Below are 14,476 nucleotides of genomic sequence, written 5' to 3' on the forward strand. Positions count from 1 at the left end.
CCGGGAATTCCCGCCAGGCTCACACTGATCTTGGCCGGGGTGATCCTGCAGATCCCACCCTGTTCCACCCCCCGATCCCAGGGAATTCCCAGGAATTCCCGCCAGGCTCACACTGATCTCGGCCGGGGTGATCCTGTGATCCCATTCCCCCATTCCCAAAGAATTCCCGGGAATTCCCGCCAGGCTCACACTGATCTCGGCCGGGGTGATCCTGTGATCCCATTCCCCCATTCCCAAAGAATTCCCGGGAATTCCCGCCTGGCTCACACTGATCTCGGCCGGGGTGATCCTGTGATCCCATTCCCCCATTCCCAAAGAATTCCCGGGAATTCCCGCCAGGCTCACACTGATCTCGGCCGGGGTGATCCTGCAGATCCCACCCTGTTCCACACCCCCATTCCCAGGGAATTCCCGGGAATTCCCGCCAGGCTCACACTGATCTCGGCCGGGGTGATCCTGTGATCCCATTCCCCCATTCCCAAAGAATTCCCGGGAATTCCCGCCAGGCTCACACTGATCTCGGCCGGGGTGATCCTGTGATCCCATTCCCCCATTCCCAAAGAATTCCCGGGAATTCCCGCCTGGCTCACACTGATCTCGGCCGGGGTGATCCTGTGATCCCATTCCCCCATTCCCAAAGAATTCCCGGGAATTCCTGCCAGGCTCACACTGATCTCGGCCGGGGTGATCCTGTGATCCCATTCCCCCATTCCCAAAGAATTCCCGGGAATTCCCGCCAGGCTCACACTGATCTCGGCCGGGGTGATCCTGTGATCCCATTCCCCCATTCCCAAAGAATTCCCGGGAATTCCCGCCAGGCTCACACTGATCTCGGCCGGGGTGATCCTGCGGCTCGTCGGGCGCTGTTTCACCGTGGCCGCTCTGGAATCGGCCTCCACCAGCTCCGCCCGCAGCGCCGGCTCCGCCGCCGCCAGGATCTCATCCAGCTTCTCTGCAATCCAAGGAAAACCAGCCGGGATCAGCCGGGATCAGCTGGGATCAGCAGGGATCAGCCGGGATCCTTCCAGCCGCTCCTCTCCAAGGAAAACCGGGATCAGCCGGGATCAGCCGGGATCCTTCCCTCCCCACCCCTCATCCCAGGATCCTTCCCGCCGTTTCTCTCCAAGGAAAAACAGCCGGGATCAGCCGGGATCAGTTGGGATCAGCCGGGATCCTTCCCTCCCTGCCTCTCATCCCGGGATCCTTCCCATTGCTCCTCTCCAAGGAAAACTGGGATCAGGTGGGATCAGCCAGGATCAGCCAGGATGAGCTGGGATCAGCCAGGATCAGCCGGGATCAGCCGGGATCCTTCCCTCCCTGCCTCTCATCCCGGGATCCTTCCCATTGCTCCTCTCCAAGGAAAACTGGGATCAGCCGGGATCAGCCAGGATCAGCTGGGATCAGCCGGGATCCTTCCCTTCCTGCCTCTCATCCTGGGATCCTTCCCACTGCTCCTCTCCAAGGAAAACTGGGATCAGGCGGGATCAGCCAGGATCAGCCAGGATCAGCCGGGATCAGCCAGGATGAGCTGGGATCAGCCGGGATCAGCCGGGATCCTTCCCTCCCCACCCCTCATCCCAGGATTCTTTCCACCACCGCTCCTCTCCCCTCCCAGCGCTTTTCCACGGATTTGGATGTTCCCACCCCACGGATGTGCCACATTCCCAATTCCTCCCAGATTTTGGGTATTCGGGATCAGCCGAGTCCGGCCAGGAGGGTGGGAAATCCCGGGAATTCTGGGACATGGAGATGTCCGTGGGAGCCACGAGGCTCTGGCACATCCGGAGTTTATTTGGGATAAACCGGGATATTCCCGGCCCGAACGGACTCGGCTCCTTGAATGATCCCAACTTTCCGTGTCCGGGCCGGGATCCGGTGCCCACGGACATCGGGAATATCGGGAGAGCCGCTCAGGGAATTCCCAGCTCCGGGATCCATCCATTTATCCCTTGGGAACACCGGGATCCGTTCCCTCGGGAATCGCAGGGATATGGGAATGGGCAGGAGGATTCATTCCCATGGATCCCTCCGGAGCCTCTGGAATTCCCGGAATGGGAATCTGGGGCTCAGATCCAGGTGGATCCGAATCCCAAATTCCTGTCCTGGCAGCTTTCCCAGCTCCAGCCATGTCCGGGTGGGAATTCCTCCTGGGATTCTCCCGGAGCCCAGCTGGAGCTTCCATGGAATTGTGGAATCATGGAATGCTTCAGGTGGGAAGGAACTTAAAGCTGGTCCCATTCCATGAGACTCCTTCCCGTTATCCCGGATTTCTCCAGCCTGGCCTCGGACATTCCCGGGATCCAGGGGCAGCCGAAGCTGCTCTGGCAATTCCAGCCCAGCCGGGAATTCCCAATTCCCAAAATCCCACCCCCATCTCCCCTTGCCCAGGGAATTCCCTCCATTCCCAGCTCTCCCAGCCTGGCATCGGATCCAAAGGAATTTTGGGATCCAGGGGTTTCCCTGGGAATCTCGGCACTGCAGGAAGGGTCTCCCTTCCCTTTTCCAGCCCCAACTTCCAGAAAAATCCCTCGGCATGGATTCAGAGCCTCCCAAATCCCGGAATGGTTTGGGATGGGATCCAGGGACCTTCAATCCCATCCCATTCCAATCCCACCATCCCAGGCTGCTCCAAGCTTTCCCTGGACATTCCCGGGATCCAGGGGCAGCCCCAGCTGCTCTGGGAATTCCATTCCAGCTGGGAATTCCTTCCCAAATTCCCCTTTTCCAATCTGGAGCCATTCCCCGTGTCCTGTCCCTCCCAGGCCTTTCCCAAATCCCAGCTCCCCTGGAGCCCCTGGAATGTTCTGGAAGCTCTCCCGGGAATCTTCTCCTCCCCCCGGGAAGATCCATCCCAAGAATCCTTGGGAAGATTTTTCCGGATCCGTGGGATCCTCTGGATCTGCCCGATCCAGGGAAAGGTTGGGAAGATCCCTCAGCCGCTTCCCATGGAAATTCCCACTGGATCTTCCCGGCTGGAAGAGCTGATCCCACATTCCGGGGGGGAGAAAAGAGGGAATGGGAACCACCAGGACAGGAAATCCCGGATCGGAAAATCCCAGGATGGGAAGGGACCTCCAATCCCACCCTGATCCAACTTTTCCATCCAAAACTTCCCGGTTTTCCTGTGGCCCCTCGCGCCACATTCCTGGCACTTCCTCAGGGTGGGAATATCGGGATAATCCCCATGGATACGCCAGGAATATTGGGATAAATGGCATGGATCCACCGGGATAAATCCCTGGAAGTGCCAGGAATATTGGGATAAATCCCTGGATTTGTCAGGAATATCGGGATAAATCCCAGGATTTGCCAGGAATATCGGGATAAATCCCTGGAAGTGACAGGAATATCGGGATAAATCCCTGGATTTGTCAGGAATATCAGGATAAATCCCTGGAAGTGACAGGAATATCGGGATAAATCCCTGGATTTGCCAGGAATATTGGGATAAATCCCTGGATTTCTCAGGAATATCGGGATAAATCCCTGGAAGTGCCAGGAATATCGGGATAAATCCCTGGATTTGCCAGGAATATCGGGATAAATCCCTGGAAGTGCCAGGAATATCGGGATAAATCCCAGGATTTGTCAGGAATAATGGGATAAATCCCTGGATTTCTCAGGAATATCGGGATAAATCCCTGGAAGTGACAGGAATATCGGGATAAATCCCTGGATTTGCCAGGAATATCGGGATAAATCCCTGGAAGTGCCAGGAATATCGGGATAAATCCCAGGATTTGTCAGGAATAATGGGATAAATCCCTGGATTTGTCAGGAATATCAGGATAAATCCCTGGAAGTGCCAGGAATATTGGGATAAATCCCAGGATTTGCCAGGAATATTGGGATAAATCCCTGGAAGTGCCAGGAATATCGGGATAAATCCCTGGATTTGCCAGGAATATCGGGATAAATCCCTGGATTTGCCAGGAATATGGGGATAAATCCCAGGATTTGTCAGGAATATCGGGATAAATCCCTGGATTTGCCAGGAATATGGGGATAAATCCCTGGATTTGTCAGGAATATCGGGATAAATCCCTGGATTTGCCAGGAGAGGCTTTGGCTGTTTGGGATACAGCGGGACACCGCCATTCCCGAGGATTCCACACGGGACATTCCCGGAGCTGGCATCACCCCTGGGAATTTTGGGTTGGGAATTTTGGGATAAGGGATTCAGCAGAATCCGGTTCCAACTCCCGGCATTCCAATTCCTGCCATTCCAACTCCCGGCATTCCAATTCCCGCCATTCCAATTCCTACCGGAGCAGCTCCAGGACACCGGAGCCCATCCCAAATTCCCAAATTCCATCGGAATTCCCCCGGGAACAGCGACCCTCGGGATACCGGGATTCCCGCCCCCCCCTCCCACCCCGGTTTGGATCCCGCTGGAATTTGGCGGGAAGGGGCGGAATCCCGGGAATTTCGCTTTCACTCACCCCCTTTCCTTCTCCTCATGGAGGCTTGGAATGGGAAACAAAACACAAAATCAACGGCACGGAACAATTCCCTCTCCCATTCCCAAAATTCCGGAATTCCAGACTTTATCCACCGGGATCGCCCCCCCCCCCGGTCCGCTGGGATTTGGGATTGATCCCAGCTCCAGGCCGGGATCATCCCTCGATCTCCTGGTGGATCCAGGCTGGATCCTGCTCGGGATCGGCTGGAATTCCATCCCGAGGAATTCCATCCCGAGGAATTCCATCCCGAGGAATTCCATCCCAAGGAATTCCATCCCGTCCAATCCCAGAGCAATTCCCTGCACCCAAATCCCTGGATTTCGGCACAGGAGGGATCCCGGAGCATCCGAGGGGATGGGAATGGCAAGGAAAAAGTCGGGAAGGGCACAGGGGGTGTTCGGGATCCATGGAAAAGGGGGCGGGAATTTCTTTGGGAATTCCTTTGGGAATTCCTTTGGGAATTTCCCTTTCCCTGGCGGTTTTTTTTGGGAAGGAGAGCGGCTCCGAGCCGAATCCCGGGAATGCCGATCCACAGGAAAACCTGGAGCGAAGGATGGGGAGAGGATGGATCCCTCCTTTTCCCTGGAATGGCTTCAGCCCCTCCCGCGATCCGTGGGAAGGAGCGCTGAAATTCCCGGGAAAAATCTTCGGGATCGTGGGATCGGAGCTGGAGCCGCCTCCGGATCCTTCTCCCGGGATCGCTGCTCCCAATCCCGCTCCGGGAAAACCGGGAATGGCGGTGGGAGGAGGAACCCCGGGATCCGGGATGGGGAAAAAAAGTGGGAAAAAGGAGCCGTTCCCGCCAAAAAAAAAAAAAAGACTCTGGATTGGGAATAACGGTCTGGAAGCGCCGGGAATTCCAGGGCGGGAATTCCAGGGCGGGAATTCCAGGGTGGGAATTCCAGGGCGGGAATTCCAGGGCGGGAATTCCAGGGTGGGAATTCCAGGGCGGGAATTCCAGGGCGGGAATTCCAGGGTGGGAATTCCAGAGGCTCGGGATGAAATAAATCCCGGGTGATCCAGGCTTGGAATGTTGGGATCTGTCCCGACCCCGCGGGGAGCGGGAAAAGGCTCGGAAAACCGGGAAGGGAAATCCGGAGGGAACGGGAAAAAAAACAGGGATGAGTTGGGAAACAGGGAGAGGAAAACGGAGGGAAAAGGGGGAATTAAAAAAGAGGGAGGGAATGGAAAACTGGGAGAGCACGGAAAACCGGGAAGAGCTTGGAAAAACCAGGGAGAACATGGAAAACAGGGAGGGTTTGGAAAACTGGGAAGGGCATGGAAAAACCAGGAAAAGTGTGGAAAACCAGGAAAGGCGTGGAAAAACCAGGGAGAACATGGAAAAACAGGGAGAGCATGGAAAACAGGAACAGCTTGGAAAACAGGGAGAGCTTGGAAAACCAGAAGGAATGGAAAACCAGGAAGGGCTTGGAAAATCAGGAAGGGCTTGGAAAACTGGGAAGAGCTGGGAAAACCGGGAAGAACATGGGAAACCAGAAAAAAAAATGGAAAAACCAGGAATAACATGGAAAACCAGGGAGAGCTTGGAAAATCAGGAAGGGCTTGGAAAAACCATGGAGAGCATGGAAAACAGGGAGAGCTTGGAAAACCAGAAGGAACGGAAAACCAGGAAAAGTGTGGAAAACCAGGAAAAGTGTGGAAAACCAGGAAGGGCATGGAATAAACGTGGAGAGCATGGAAAATGGGGAGGGCTTGGAAAACTGGGAAGAGCTTGGAAAAACCAGGGAGAGCATGGAGGGCTTGGAAAATGAGGAAGAGCTTGGAAAACCATGGAGGGCCTGGAAAACGGGGAGGGCTTGGAAAAACCATGGAGAGCTTGGAAAACTGGGAAGAGTTTGGAAAATAGGGAGAATATGGAAAACCAGAAGGAATGGAAAACCGGGAGGGGAGTGGAAAAACCAGGGAGAGCTTGGAAAACCGGGAAGAGCTTGGAAAACTGGGAAGGGCTTGGAAAAACCAGGGAGAGCTTGGAAAACCAGAAGGAATTAAAAAAGAGGGAGGGCATAGAAAAAAACAGGAAGAACATGGAAAACCAGAAAAAAACATGGAAAACCAGGAAGAGCATGGAAAAGCAGGAAAAGTGTGGAAAACCAGGAAAGGCACTGAAAAAACAGAGAGAGCATGGAAAATCAGGAAGGGCTTGGAAAACAGGGAAGGGTTTGGAAAAACCAGGGAGAGCTTGGAAAATCAAAAGGAATTAAAGAAGAGGGAGGGCTTGGAAAAAAACCAGGAAGAACATGGAAAACCAGAAGGAATGGAAAACCAGAAAAAGCATGGAAAACCGGGAGAGCATGGAAAATCAGGAAGAGCTTGGAAAACCGGGAAGAGTGTGGAAAACAGGGAGAGCATGGAAAACCAAGGAAAACACGGAAAACCATGGAAAAACGGAAAACCAAGGGAAACACGGAAAACCATGGAAAAACAGAAAACCAAGGGAAACACGGAAAACCATGGAAAACCCAGGGGGAACGTGGGATCCTGCTGAGGCTCCAGGGTGCCACAGCCATATTCCCACATGGAAAATCCCAAATTCCCATGGGAGCCGGGAATTTCCCGGGAATTGGGATCCCTCCGGGGATGAAGCGCCAGCGGATCCGGGAAAAGGGAAGGAATGGAGCGGGATCGGATCCTGCCCCTCCCGGAGGCCACGAGGGCTGGGAAAAACAAGGAATTCTGGCGGCAGGAAACGGGGAATGGTGGGAGTGGGGAGGATTTCAGGGAATCTGGGAATGTGGAGCGGGATGGGAAAGCAGCCGGGAATGTGGGAGTGGCAGCGGGATGGGGGGGATGGAGAAATCCTGGAGCAATCCTGGAATTCCAAAGCTCTCCCGGGGCTCTCTTGGAGCTCTCCTGGATCTGTCCTGGAGATCTCCTGGAGTTTTCTTGGAATTCTGGAGCTCTCCTGGAAGTCCAGAGCTCTCCTGGAATTCCAAAGCTCTCCCAGAGCTCTCCTGGATCTATCCTGGAGCTCTCCTGGAGTTCTCTTGGAATTCCGGAGCTCTCCTGGAGTTCTCTTGGAATTCTGGATCTCTCCTGGAATTCCAGAGCTCTCCTAGAATTCCAAAGCTCTCCCAGGACTCTCTTGGAGCTCTCCTGGAGTTCTCGTGGAATTCTGGATCTCTCCTGGAATTCCAGAGCTCTCTCGGGGCTCTCCTGGCAGGATTTGGGATCTGTCCGGAGATGGGAAATAAAAACCCAGGAATGCCAGGTGTGGGAAAGGAGAGAGAGGAGAGAGGTGAGGAGCAGGGAAAGGAGCTGGGAATGGAGATGGGAATGGAGCTGGAATAGGGAATGGAACAGGAACAGGGAGAGGAACAGGGAATGGAGCAGGGAAAGGGAATGGAGCAGGGAAAGGAGCAGGGAATGGAGCAGGGAATGGAGATGGGAAAGGAGATGGGAAAAGGGAAAGGAGCAGGAACAGGGAATGGAGCAGGGAAAGGAGCAGGGAATGGAGTGAGGAAGGTGAGGAGAGGAGCAGGAGGAGCCGGAGCAGGGAAAGGAGCTGGGAATAGGGAGAGGAACGGGGAATGGAACAGGAATAGGGAACGGAGCAGGGAACGGAGCAGGGAATGGAGCAGGAATCGGGAATGGAACAGGAATAGGGAAAGGAGTAGGGAATGGAGCAGGAACAGGGAATGGAGCAGGAATAGGGAATGGAGCAGGAACAGGGAATGGAGCAGGGAATGGATCAGGGAATGGAGATGGGAAAGGAGATGGGAAAAGGGAAAGGAGCAGGAGGAGCCGGAGCAGGGAAAGGAGCTGGGAATAGGGAGAGGAACAGGGAATGGAACAGGAATAGGGAACGGAGCAGGGAATAGAGCAGGAACAGGGAATGGAGCACGAATAGGGAATGGAGCAGGAACAGGGAATGGAGCAGGGAAAGGAGCAGGGAATGGAGATGGGAATGGAGATGGGAATGGAGTGAGGAAAGTGAGGAGAGGAGCAGGAGGAGCCGGAGCAGAGAACGGAGCAGGATCAAGGAGAGGAACAGGGGATGGAGCAGGGAAAAGGGAAAGGAACAGGAACAGGGAATGGAGCTGGGAATGGAGCAGGGAATGGAGAGGGATCAGGGAATTGTGCTGGGAATGGAGCTGGGAATGAAGCAGGGAAAGGAGCAGGGAATGGAGATGAGAAAGCAGTGGGAAGAGGGAAATAAGCAGGAATAGGGAATGGAGCAGGGAATGGAGATGGGAAAGCAGCAGGAGCAGGGAGAGGGATAGGGAATGGAGCAGGAACAGGGAATGGAGCAGGGAAAGGGAAAGGAGGAGGAATAGGGAATGGAGCAGGGAAAGGAGGAGGGAATGGAGCAGGAATAGGGAATGGAGCAGGGAAAGGAGCGGAATCAGGGAAAGGAGCAGGGAATGGAGCTGGGAATGGAGTGAGGAGAGGAGCGGGGAGAGGAGCAGGAGGAGCTGGAGCAAGGAAAGGAGCTGAGAATGGAGCTGGGAATAGGGAGAGGAACAGGGAATGGAGCAGGAATAGGGAATGGAGTAGGGAAAGGAGCTGGAAATGGAGCAGGAGCAGGGAATGGAGCAGGGAAAGGAGTGAGGAAAGTGAGGAGAGGAGCAGGGAGAGGAGCAGGAGGAGCCGGAGCAGGGAATGGAGCGGGATCAGGGAGAGGAACAGGGAATGGAGCAGGGAATGGAGATGGGAAAGCAGTGGGAAAAGGGAAAGGAGCAGGAATAGGGAATGGAGCAGGGAATGGAGCAGCATCAAGGAATGGAGATGGGAAAGGAGCAGGAGCAGGAGAGGAATAGGGAATGGAGCAGGGAATGGAGCTGGGAATGGAGCAGGGAATGGAGTGAGGAAAGTGAGGAGAGGAGCAGGGAATGGAGTGGGAAGAGGGAATGCATCAAGGAAAGGGAAAGGATCAGGGAATGGAGCTGGAAACAGGGAGAGGAACAGGGAATGGAACAGAAATAGGGAAAGGAGCTGGGAATGGAGCAGGAGCAGGGAATGGAGCAGGGAATGGAGTGAGGAAAGTGAGGAAAGGAGCAGGGAGAGGAGCAGGAGGAGCCGGATCAGGGAATGGAGCGGGATCAGGGAGAGGAACAGGGAACGGAGAAGGGAAAGGGAATGGAACACGAATAAGGAATGGAGCAGGAACAGGGAATGGAGCAGGGAATGGAGCAGGGAATGGAGATGGGAATGGAGCAGGAACAGGGAATGGAGCAGGGAATGGAGATGGGAAAGGAGATGGGAAAAGGGAAAGGAGCAGGAATAGGGAATGGAACAGGGAAACGAGCAAGGAATGGAGTAGGGAATAGAGTGGGATCAGGGAATGGAGATGGGAAAGGAGCAGGAGCAGGGAGAGGAATAGGGAATGGAGCAGGAATAGGGAATGGAGGAGCAGGGAATGGAGCTGGGAATAGAGTGAGGAGAGGAGTGGGGAGAGGAGCAGGAGGAGCCGGAGCAGGGAAAGGAGCTGGGAATGGAGCAGGGAATAGGGAGAATAACAGGGAATGGAACAGGAATAGGGAATTGAGATGGGAATGGAGCAGGAACAGGGAATGGAGCAGGGAATGGGAAAGGATCGGGGATCAGGGAATGGATCAGGGAATGGAGCAGGGAATGGATCAAGGAATGGAGCAGGGAATGGATCAAGGAATGGAGCATGGAATGGATCAGGGATCAGGGAATGGATCAGGGAACGGATGAGGATGCCCAAGGCCAGGGCACATCAACCCCTCCACACCCACTGGAGCCTCCCAATGTCCTTCCCACACCCACCTCCACCGGGATGTGCCCCCGGAGCACTGGATATCCCTCTGGAATTCCTCTGGAACCCCTCTGGAGTCTCTCTGGAATCCCTCTGGGACCCCTCTGGAATTCCTCTGGAACCCCTCTGGAACCTCTCTGGAATCCTTCTGGAATCTCTCTGGAACCCCTCTAGAACCCTTCTGGAATCCCTCTGGAATTGCCCTGGAGCCCCTCTGGATTCCCCTCTGGAATCCCTTTGGAATCCCTCTGGAACCCCTCTGGAATTTCTCTGGAATCCCTCTGGAAACCCCTCTGGAACTCTTCTGGAATCCTTTGGACATCCCTCTGGAACCCCTCTGGAACTGCTCTGGAACTGCTCTGGATGCTCCTCTGGAACCCCTCTGGAACTCCTCTGGAATTTCTCTGGAATCCCTCTGGAATCCCTCTGGAATCTCTCTGGAATCCTTCTGGAACTCCTCTGGATTCCCCTCTGGAAACCCTCTGGAATCCCTCTGGAATCTCTCTGGAACCCTTCTGGAATTGCTCTGGAGCCCCTCTGGAAATTCTCTGGAGCCCCTCCGGAACCCCTCTGGAATTGCTCTGGATTCCCCTCTGGAATTGCTCTGGAACCCCTCCGGAACCCCTCTGGAACCCCTCCTGATTCCTCTCTGGAATTGCTCTGGAACCCCTCTGGAATCTCTCTGGAACCCTTCTGGAAACCCCTCTGGAATCCTTCTGGAATACCTCTGGAACCCCTCTGGAACCCCTCCTGTTTCCTCTCTGGAATTGCTCTGGAACCCCTCTGGAATCTCTCTGGAACCCTTCTGGAAACCCCTCTGGAATCCTTCTGGAATACCTCTGGAACCCCTCTGGATTCCCCTCTGGAATTGCTCTGGAGCCCCTCCGGAACCCCTCTGGAACCCCTCCTGATTCCTCTCTGGAATTGCTCTGGAACCCCTCTGGATAAAGCCGGGAATCCTTCTCCCGCTCCCCGAGCCTCCCACACCCACCACCACCACAGGCCCACGACGCACACGCAAACAGCCGGAAAAACACCGGAAAACCACCAGAAAACCACCGGAAAACCACCGGAAAACCGCCGGAAAACCGCTTCCACAAACCCCCCGGAATTCCTGGGGAATCCCAGGCCTTACCCAGCTCCTCCAGCTCGGCCGTCATGGATTTGGAGCGCAGCGTGAGGGTCGTGCTGGGGGCTCTCTTGGGCGGCGGCGGAGCTGCAAGGAACAGAGAGGGCATCTTGCACCGCTTCTCCCGGAATTTCCGCGGAGTGGCCAAGTGCAGGTGCCACTTCTTCTCCACCGCCTGGATCTCCTCGTATTCCCGGGATGAGGAGTCGCACTGCTGCAGGATCTTATTGAGGCTGCGCGTGGAGGCGAACTTCTTCATGATTCCCGCCGGGAATGTGGGAGCCCTTTGGGAATGACGCCTTTTGGGAATGCTGGAGGATTTAGCGGCGCCGAGTCCGAGTCATGGCCTTTCTCTCTCTCCTCTCCCTCCCCACCACGCTCCGGGAATTCGGGGGAAAAGCGGGAATGTTTCCGGCTCTTCTTCCCGCCTCGATGGCCCACCCCACCTTCCTCCTCCTCCTCCTCTTCCTCCTCCTCCTGCCGCCTGTGGATCCCGACCCTATGGAGCTGCCCGAGCCCGCGTGGCCCGGGATGATCCCAAAATCTCCCGATCCCGCATTCCCTGGATCGCACCCCCCCCACCCCCCCCCACCCCCCCCCCAAAAAAAAAACTCCGGAGCGGTGAGGATGAGTGGAAAAAGCTCTTCCTCCTCCTCCTCCTCCTCCTCCTCCTCCTCGCTGCTCCTCGCTGCCAATGCTGGAATAACGCTCCGGGATTGCCATGGCAACGGCAGCTCCAAGGATCCCTGTGCCTGCGGCAGGGATCCAGCGGGGCGGATTCAGCCCCGGCCGGGCCCACCCAGGCGGGGGGGACGCGGGATGAGCCCCCCCCTCAACCCCCAACCCTCCCCCCCCCAGCCGGATCCCCTCGGATCCCTTTGGAAAAGCGGCCTGGTGGATCCGGAGGATGAGGATGAGGGAAGCACCGGGAGGCAGCGGCTCACCCCGGGCTGGAAGCGGCCCCGCCGGGGCTCCCGGCGCTGATTCCCGGCTCAATTCCCGAGGGTTATTCCCGGCTGAATTCCCGGCTGAATTCCCGAGGCTGCCGGCCGCTGGCGCGGCTCGTGCCTTGGTGCCGTGACGGGATAATCGGAGCTCCTCGTGCCAGCAGCGCTCCCTCCTTCCCTCCCTCCCTCCTTCCCTTCCCTCCCTTCCCTCTTTTCCTTCCCTCCCTCCTTCCCTTCCCTCTTTCCCTTCCCTCCTTCCCTCCCCCGAGCCCCGCGTGCTGCGCTGGGAGCGGCCCCGATCCCGGCCCCCTTCATTCCCTGCTCCCAGCCCCCGATTCCATCCCCGATTCCATCCCTGAATCCATCCCTGATTTCATTCCCTGCTCCCAGCCCCCGATTCCATCCCCGATTCCATCCCTGAATCCATCCCTGATTTCATTCCCTGCTCCCAGCCCCCGATTCCATCCCCGATTCCATCCCTGAATCCATCCCTGATTTCATTCCCTGCTCCCAGCCCCCGATTCCATCCCCGATTCCATCCCTGAATCCATCCCTGATTTCATTCCCTGCTCCCAGCCCCCGATTCCATCCCTGAATCCATCCCCGACTCCATCCCTGATTTCATTCCCTGCTCCCAGCCCCCGATTCCATCCCTGAATCCATCCCTGATTTCATTCCCTGCTCCCAGCCCCCGATTCCATCCCCGATTCCATCCCTGAATCCATCCCTGAATCCATCCCTGATTTCATTCCCTGCTCCCAGCCCCCGATTCCACCCCGATTCCATCCCTGAATCCATTCCTGATTTCATTCCCTGCTCCCAGCCCCCGATTCCATCCCTGAATCCATCCCTGAATCCATCCCTGATTTCATTCCCTGCTCCCAGCCCCCGATTCCATCCCCGATTCCATCCCCGATTCCATCCCTGAATCCATCCCTGATTTCATTCCCTGCTCCCAGCCCCCGACTCCATCCCTGAATCCATCCCTGAATCCATCCCTGATTTCATTCCCTGCTCCCAGCCCCCGATTCCATCCCCGATTCCATCCCTGAATCCATCCCTGATTTCATTCCCTGCTCCCAGCCCCCGATTCCATCCCTGAATCCATCCCTGATTTCATTCCCTGCTCCCAGCCCCCGATTCCATCCCCGAATCCATCCCTGAATCCATCCCTGATTTCATTCCCTGCTCCCAGCCCCCGACTCCATCCCTGAATCCATCCCCGACTCCATCCCTGATTTCATGCCCTGCTCCCAGCCCCCGATTCCATCCCTGAATCCATCCCTGATTTCATTCCCTGCTCCCAGCCCCCGATTCCATCCCCGACTCCATCCCTGATTTCATTCCCTGCTCCCAGCCCCCGATTCCATCCCCGATTCCATCCTTGAATCCATCCCTGAATCCATCCCTGATTTCATTCCCTGCTCCCAGCCCCCGATTCCATCCCTGATTTCATTCCCTGCTCCCAGCCCCCGATTCCATCCCTGAATCCATTCCTGATTCCATCCCCTGCTCCACCCCCTGATTCCATCCTTGCTCCCATCCCCTCGATTCCACTCCGACTCCCATCCCTGCTCCCATCCCCTGCTCCATCTCCGATTCCATTCCCCTGATTCCATCCCTACTCCCATCCCTGCTCCCATCCTCCTGCTCCATCCCCGATTCCATTCCCTGCTCCCAGCCCCCGATTCCATCCCTGATTCCATCCCTGCTCCCTTCCCCCCGACTCCATTCCTGCTCCAATCCCCTGATCCCATCCCCCTGCTTCTATCCCTGTTCCCATCCCCGTTTCCATCCATTCCCTGCTCCCATCCCTGCTTCCATTCCCCATTTCCATTCCTGTTCCCATCCCTGGTCCCATCCCTGGTCCCACCCGCCCATTTCCATTCCCTGCTTGCATTCCCCATTTCCATTCCCAATTTCCATTCCCCATTTCCATTCCCTGCTTGCATTCCCCATTTCCATTCCCAATTTCCATTCCCCATTTCCATTCCCTGCTTACATTCCCCATTTCCATTCCCAATTTCCATTCCCCATTTCCATTCCCTGTTCCAATTCCCTGTGTCCATTCCCTGTTTCCATTCCCTGCTCCCATTCCTGTTCCCATCCCTGTTCCCACCTGCCCATTTCCGTTCCCTGCTTGCATTCCCCATTCCCATTCCCAATTTCCATTACCCATTTCTATTCCCTGTTCCAA

At 56.0% G+C, this 14,476-nt stretch overlaps 1 protein-coding gene across 5 annotated transcripts in view; it reads right to left on the reverse strand.

Moving 5' to 3' along the window:
- The window catches only part of SHANK3 (SH3 and multiple ankyrin repeat domains 3), a 163,146-nt gene that overhangs the window by 36,417 nt on the left and 112,253 nt on the right, over positions 1–14,476 (reverse strand). For 3 of the 5 annotated variants that reach the window (XM_086886255.1, XM_086886256.1, XM_086886260.1), the window contains 3 exons: positions 11,339–11,419; positions 4,443–4,466; positions 825–952 (listed from right to left, as the gene is read on the reverse strand). In XM_086886255.1, coding sequence (XP_086742381.1) covers positions 825–952; positions 4,443–4,466; positions 11,339–11,419 — 233 coding nt within the window. The remainder of the gene's footprint in view (positions 1–824; positions 953–4,442; positions 4,467–11,338; positions 11,420–14,476) is intronic. The other 2 variants (XM_086886258.1, XM_086886259.1) reach the window with 1 other exon arrangement.

The sequence above is a fragment of the Cyanistes caeruleus genome, chromosome 4 (assembly GCF_971803275.1).
Source record: "Cyanistes caeruleus chromosome 4, bCyaCae1.hap1.1, whole genome shotgun sequence".
In the NCBI taxonomy this organism is placed as follows: domain Eukaryota; kingdom Metazoa; phylum Chordata; class Aves; order Passeriformes; family Paridae; genus Cyanistes; species Cyanistes caeruleus.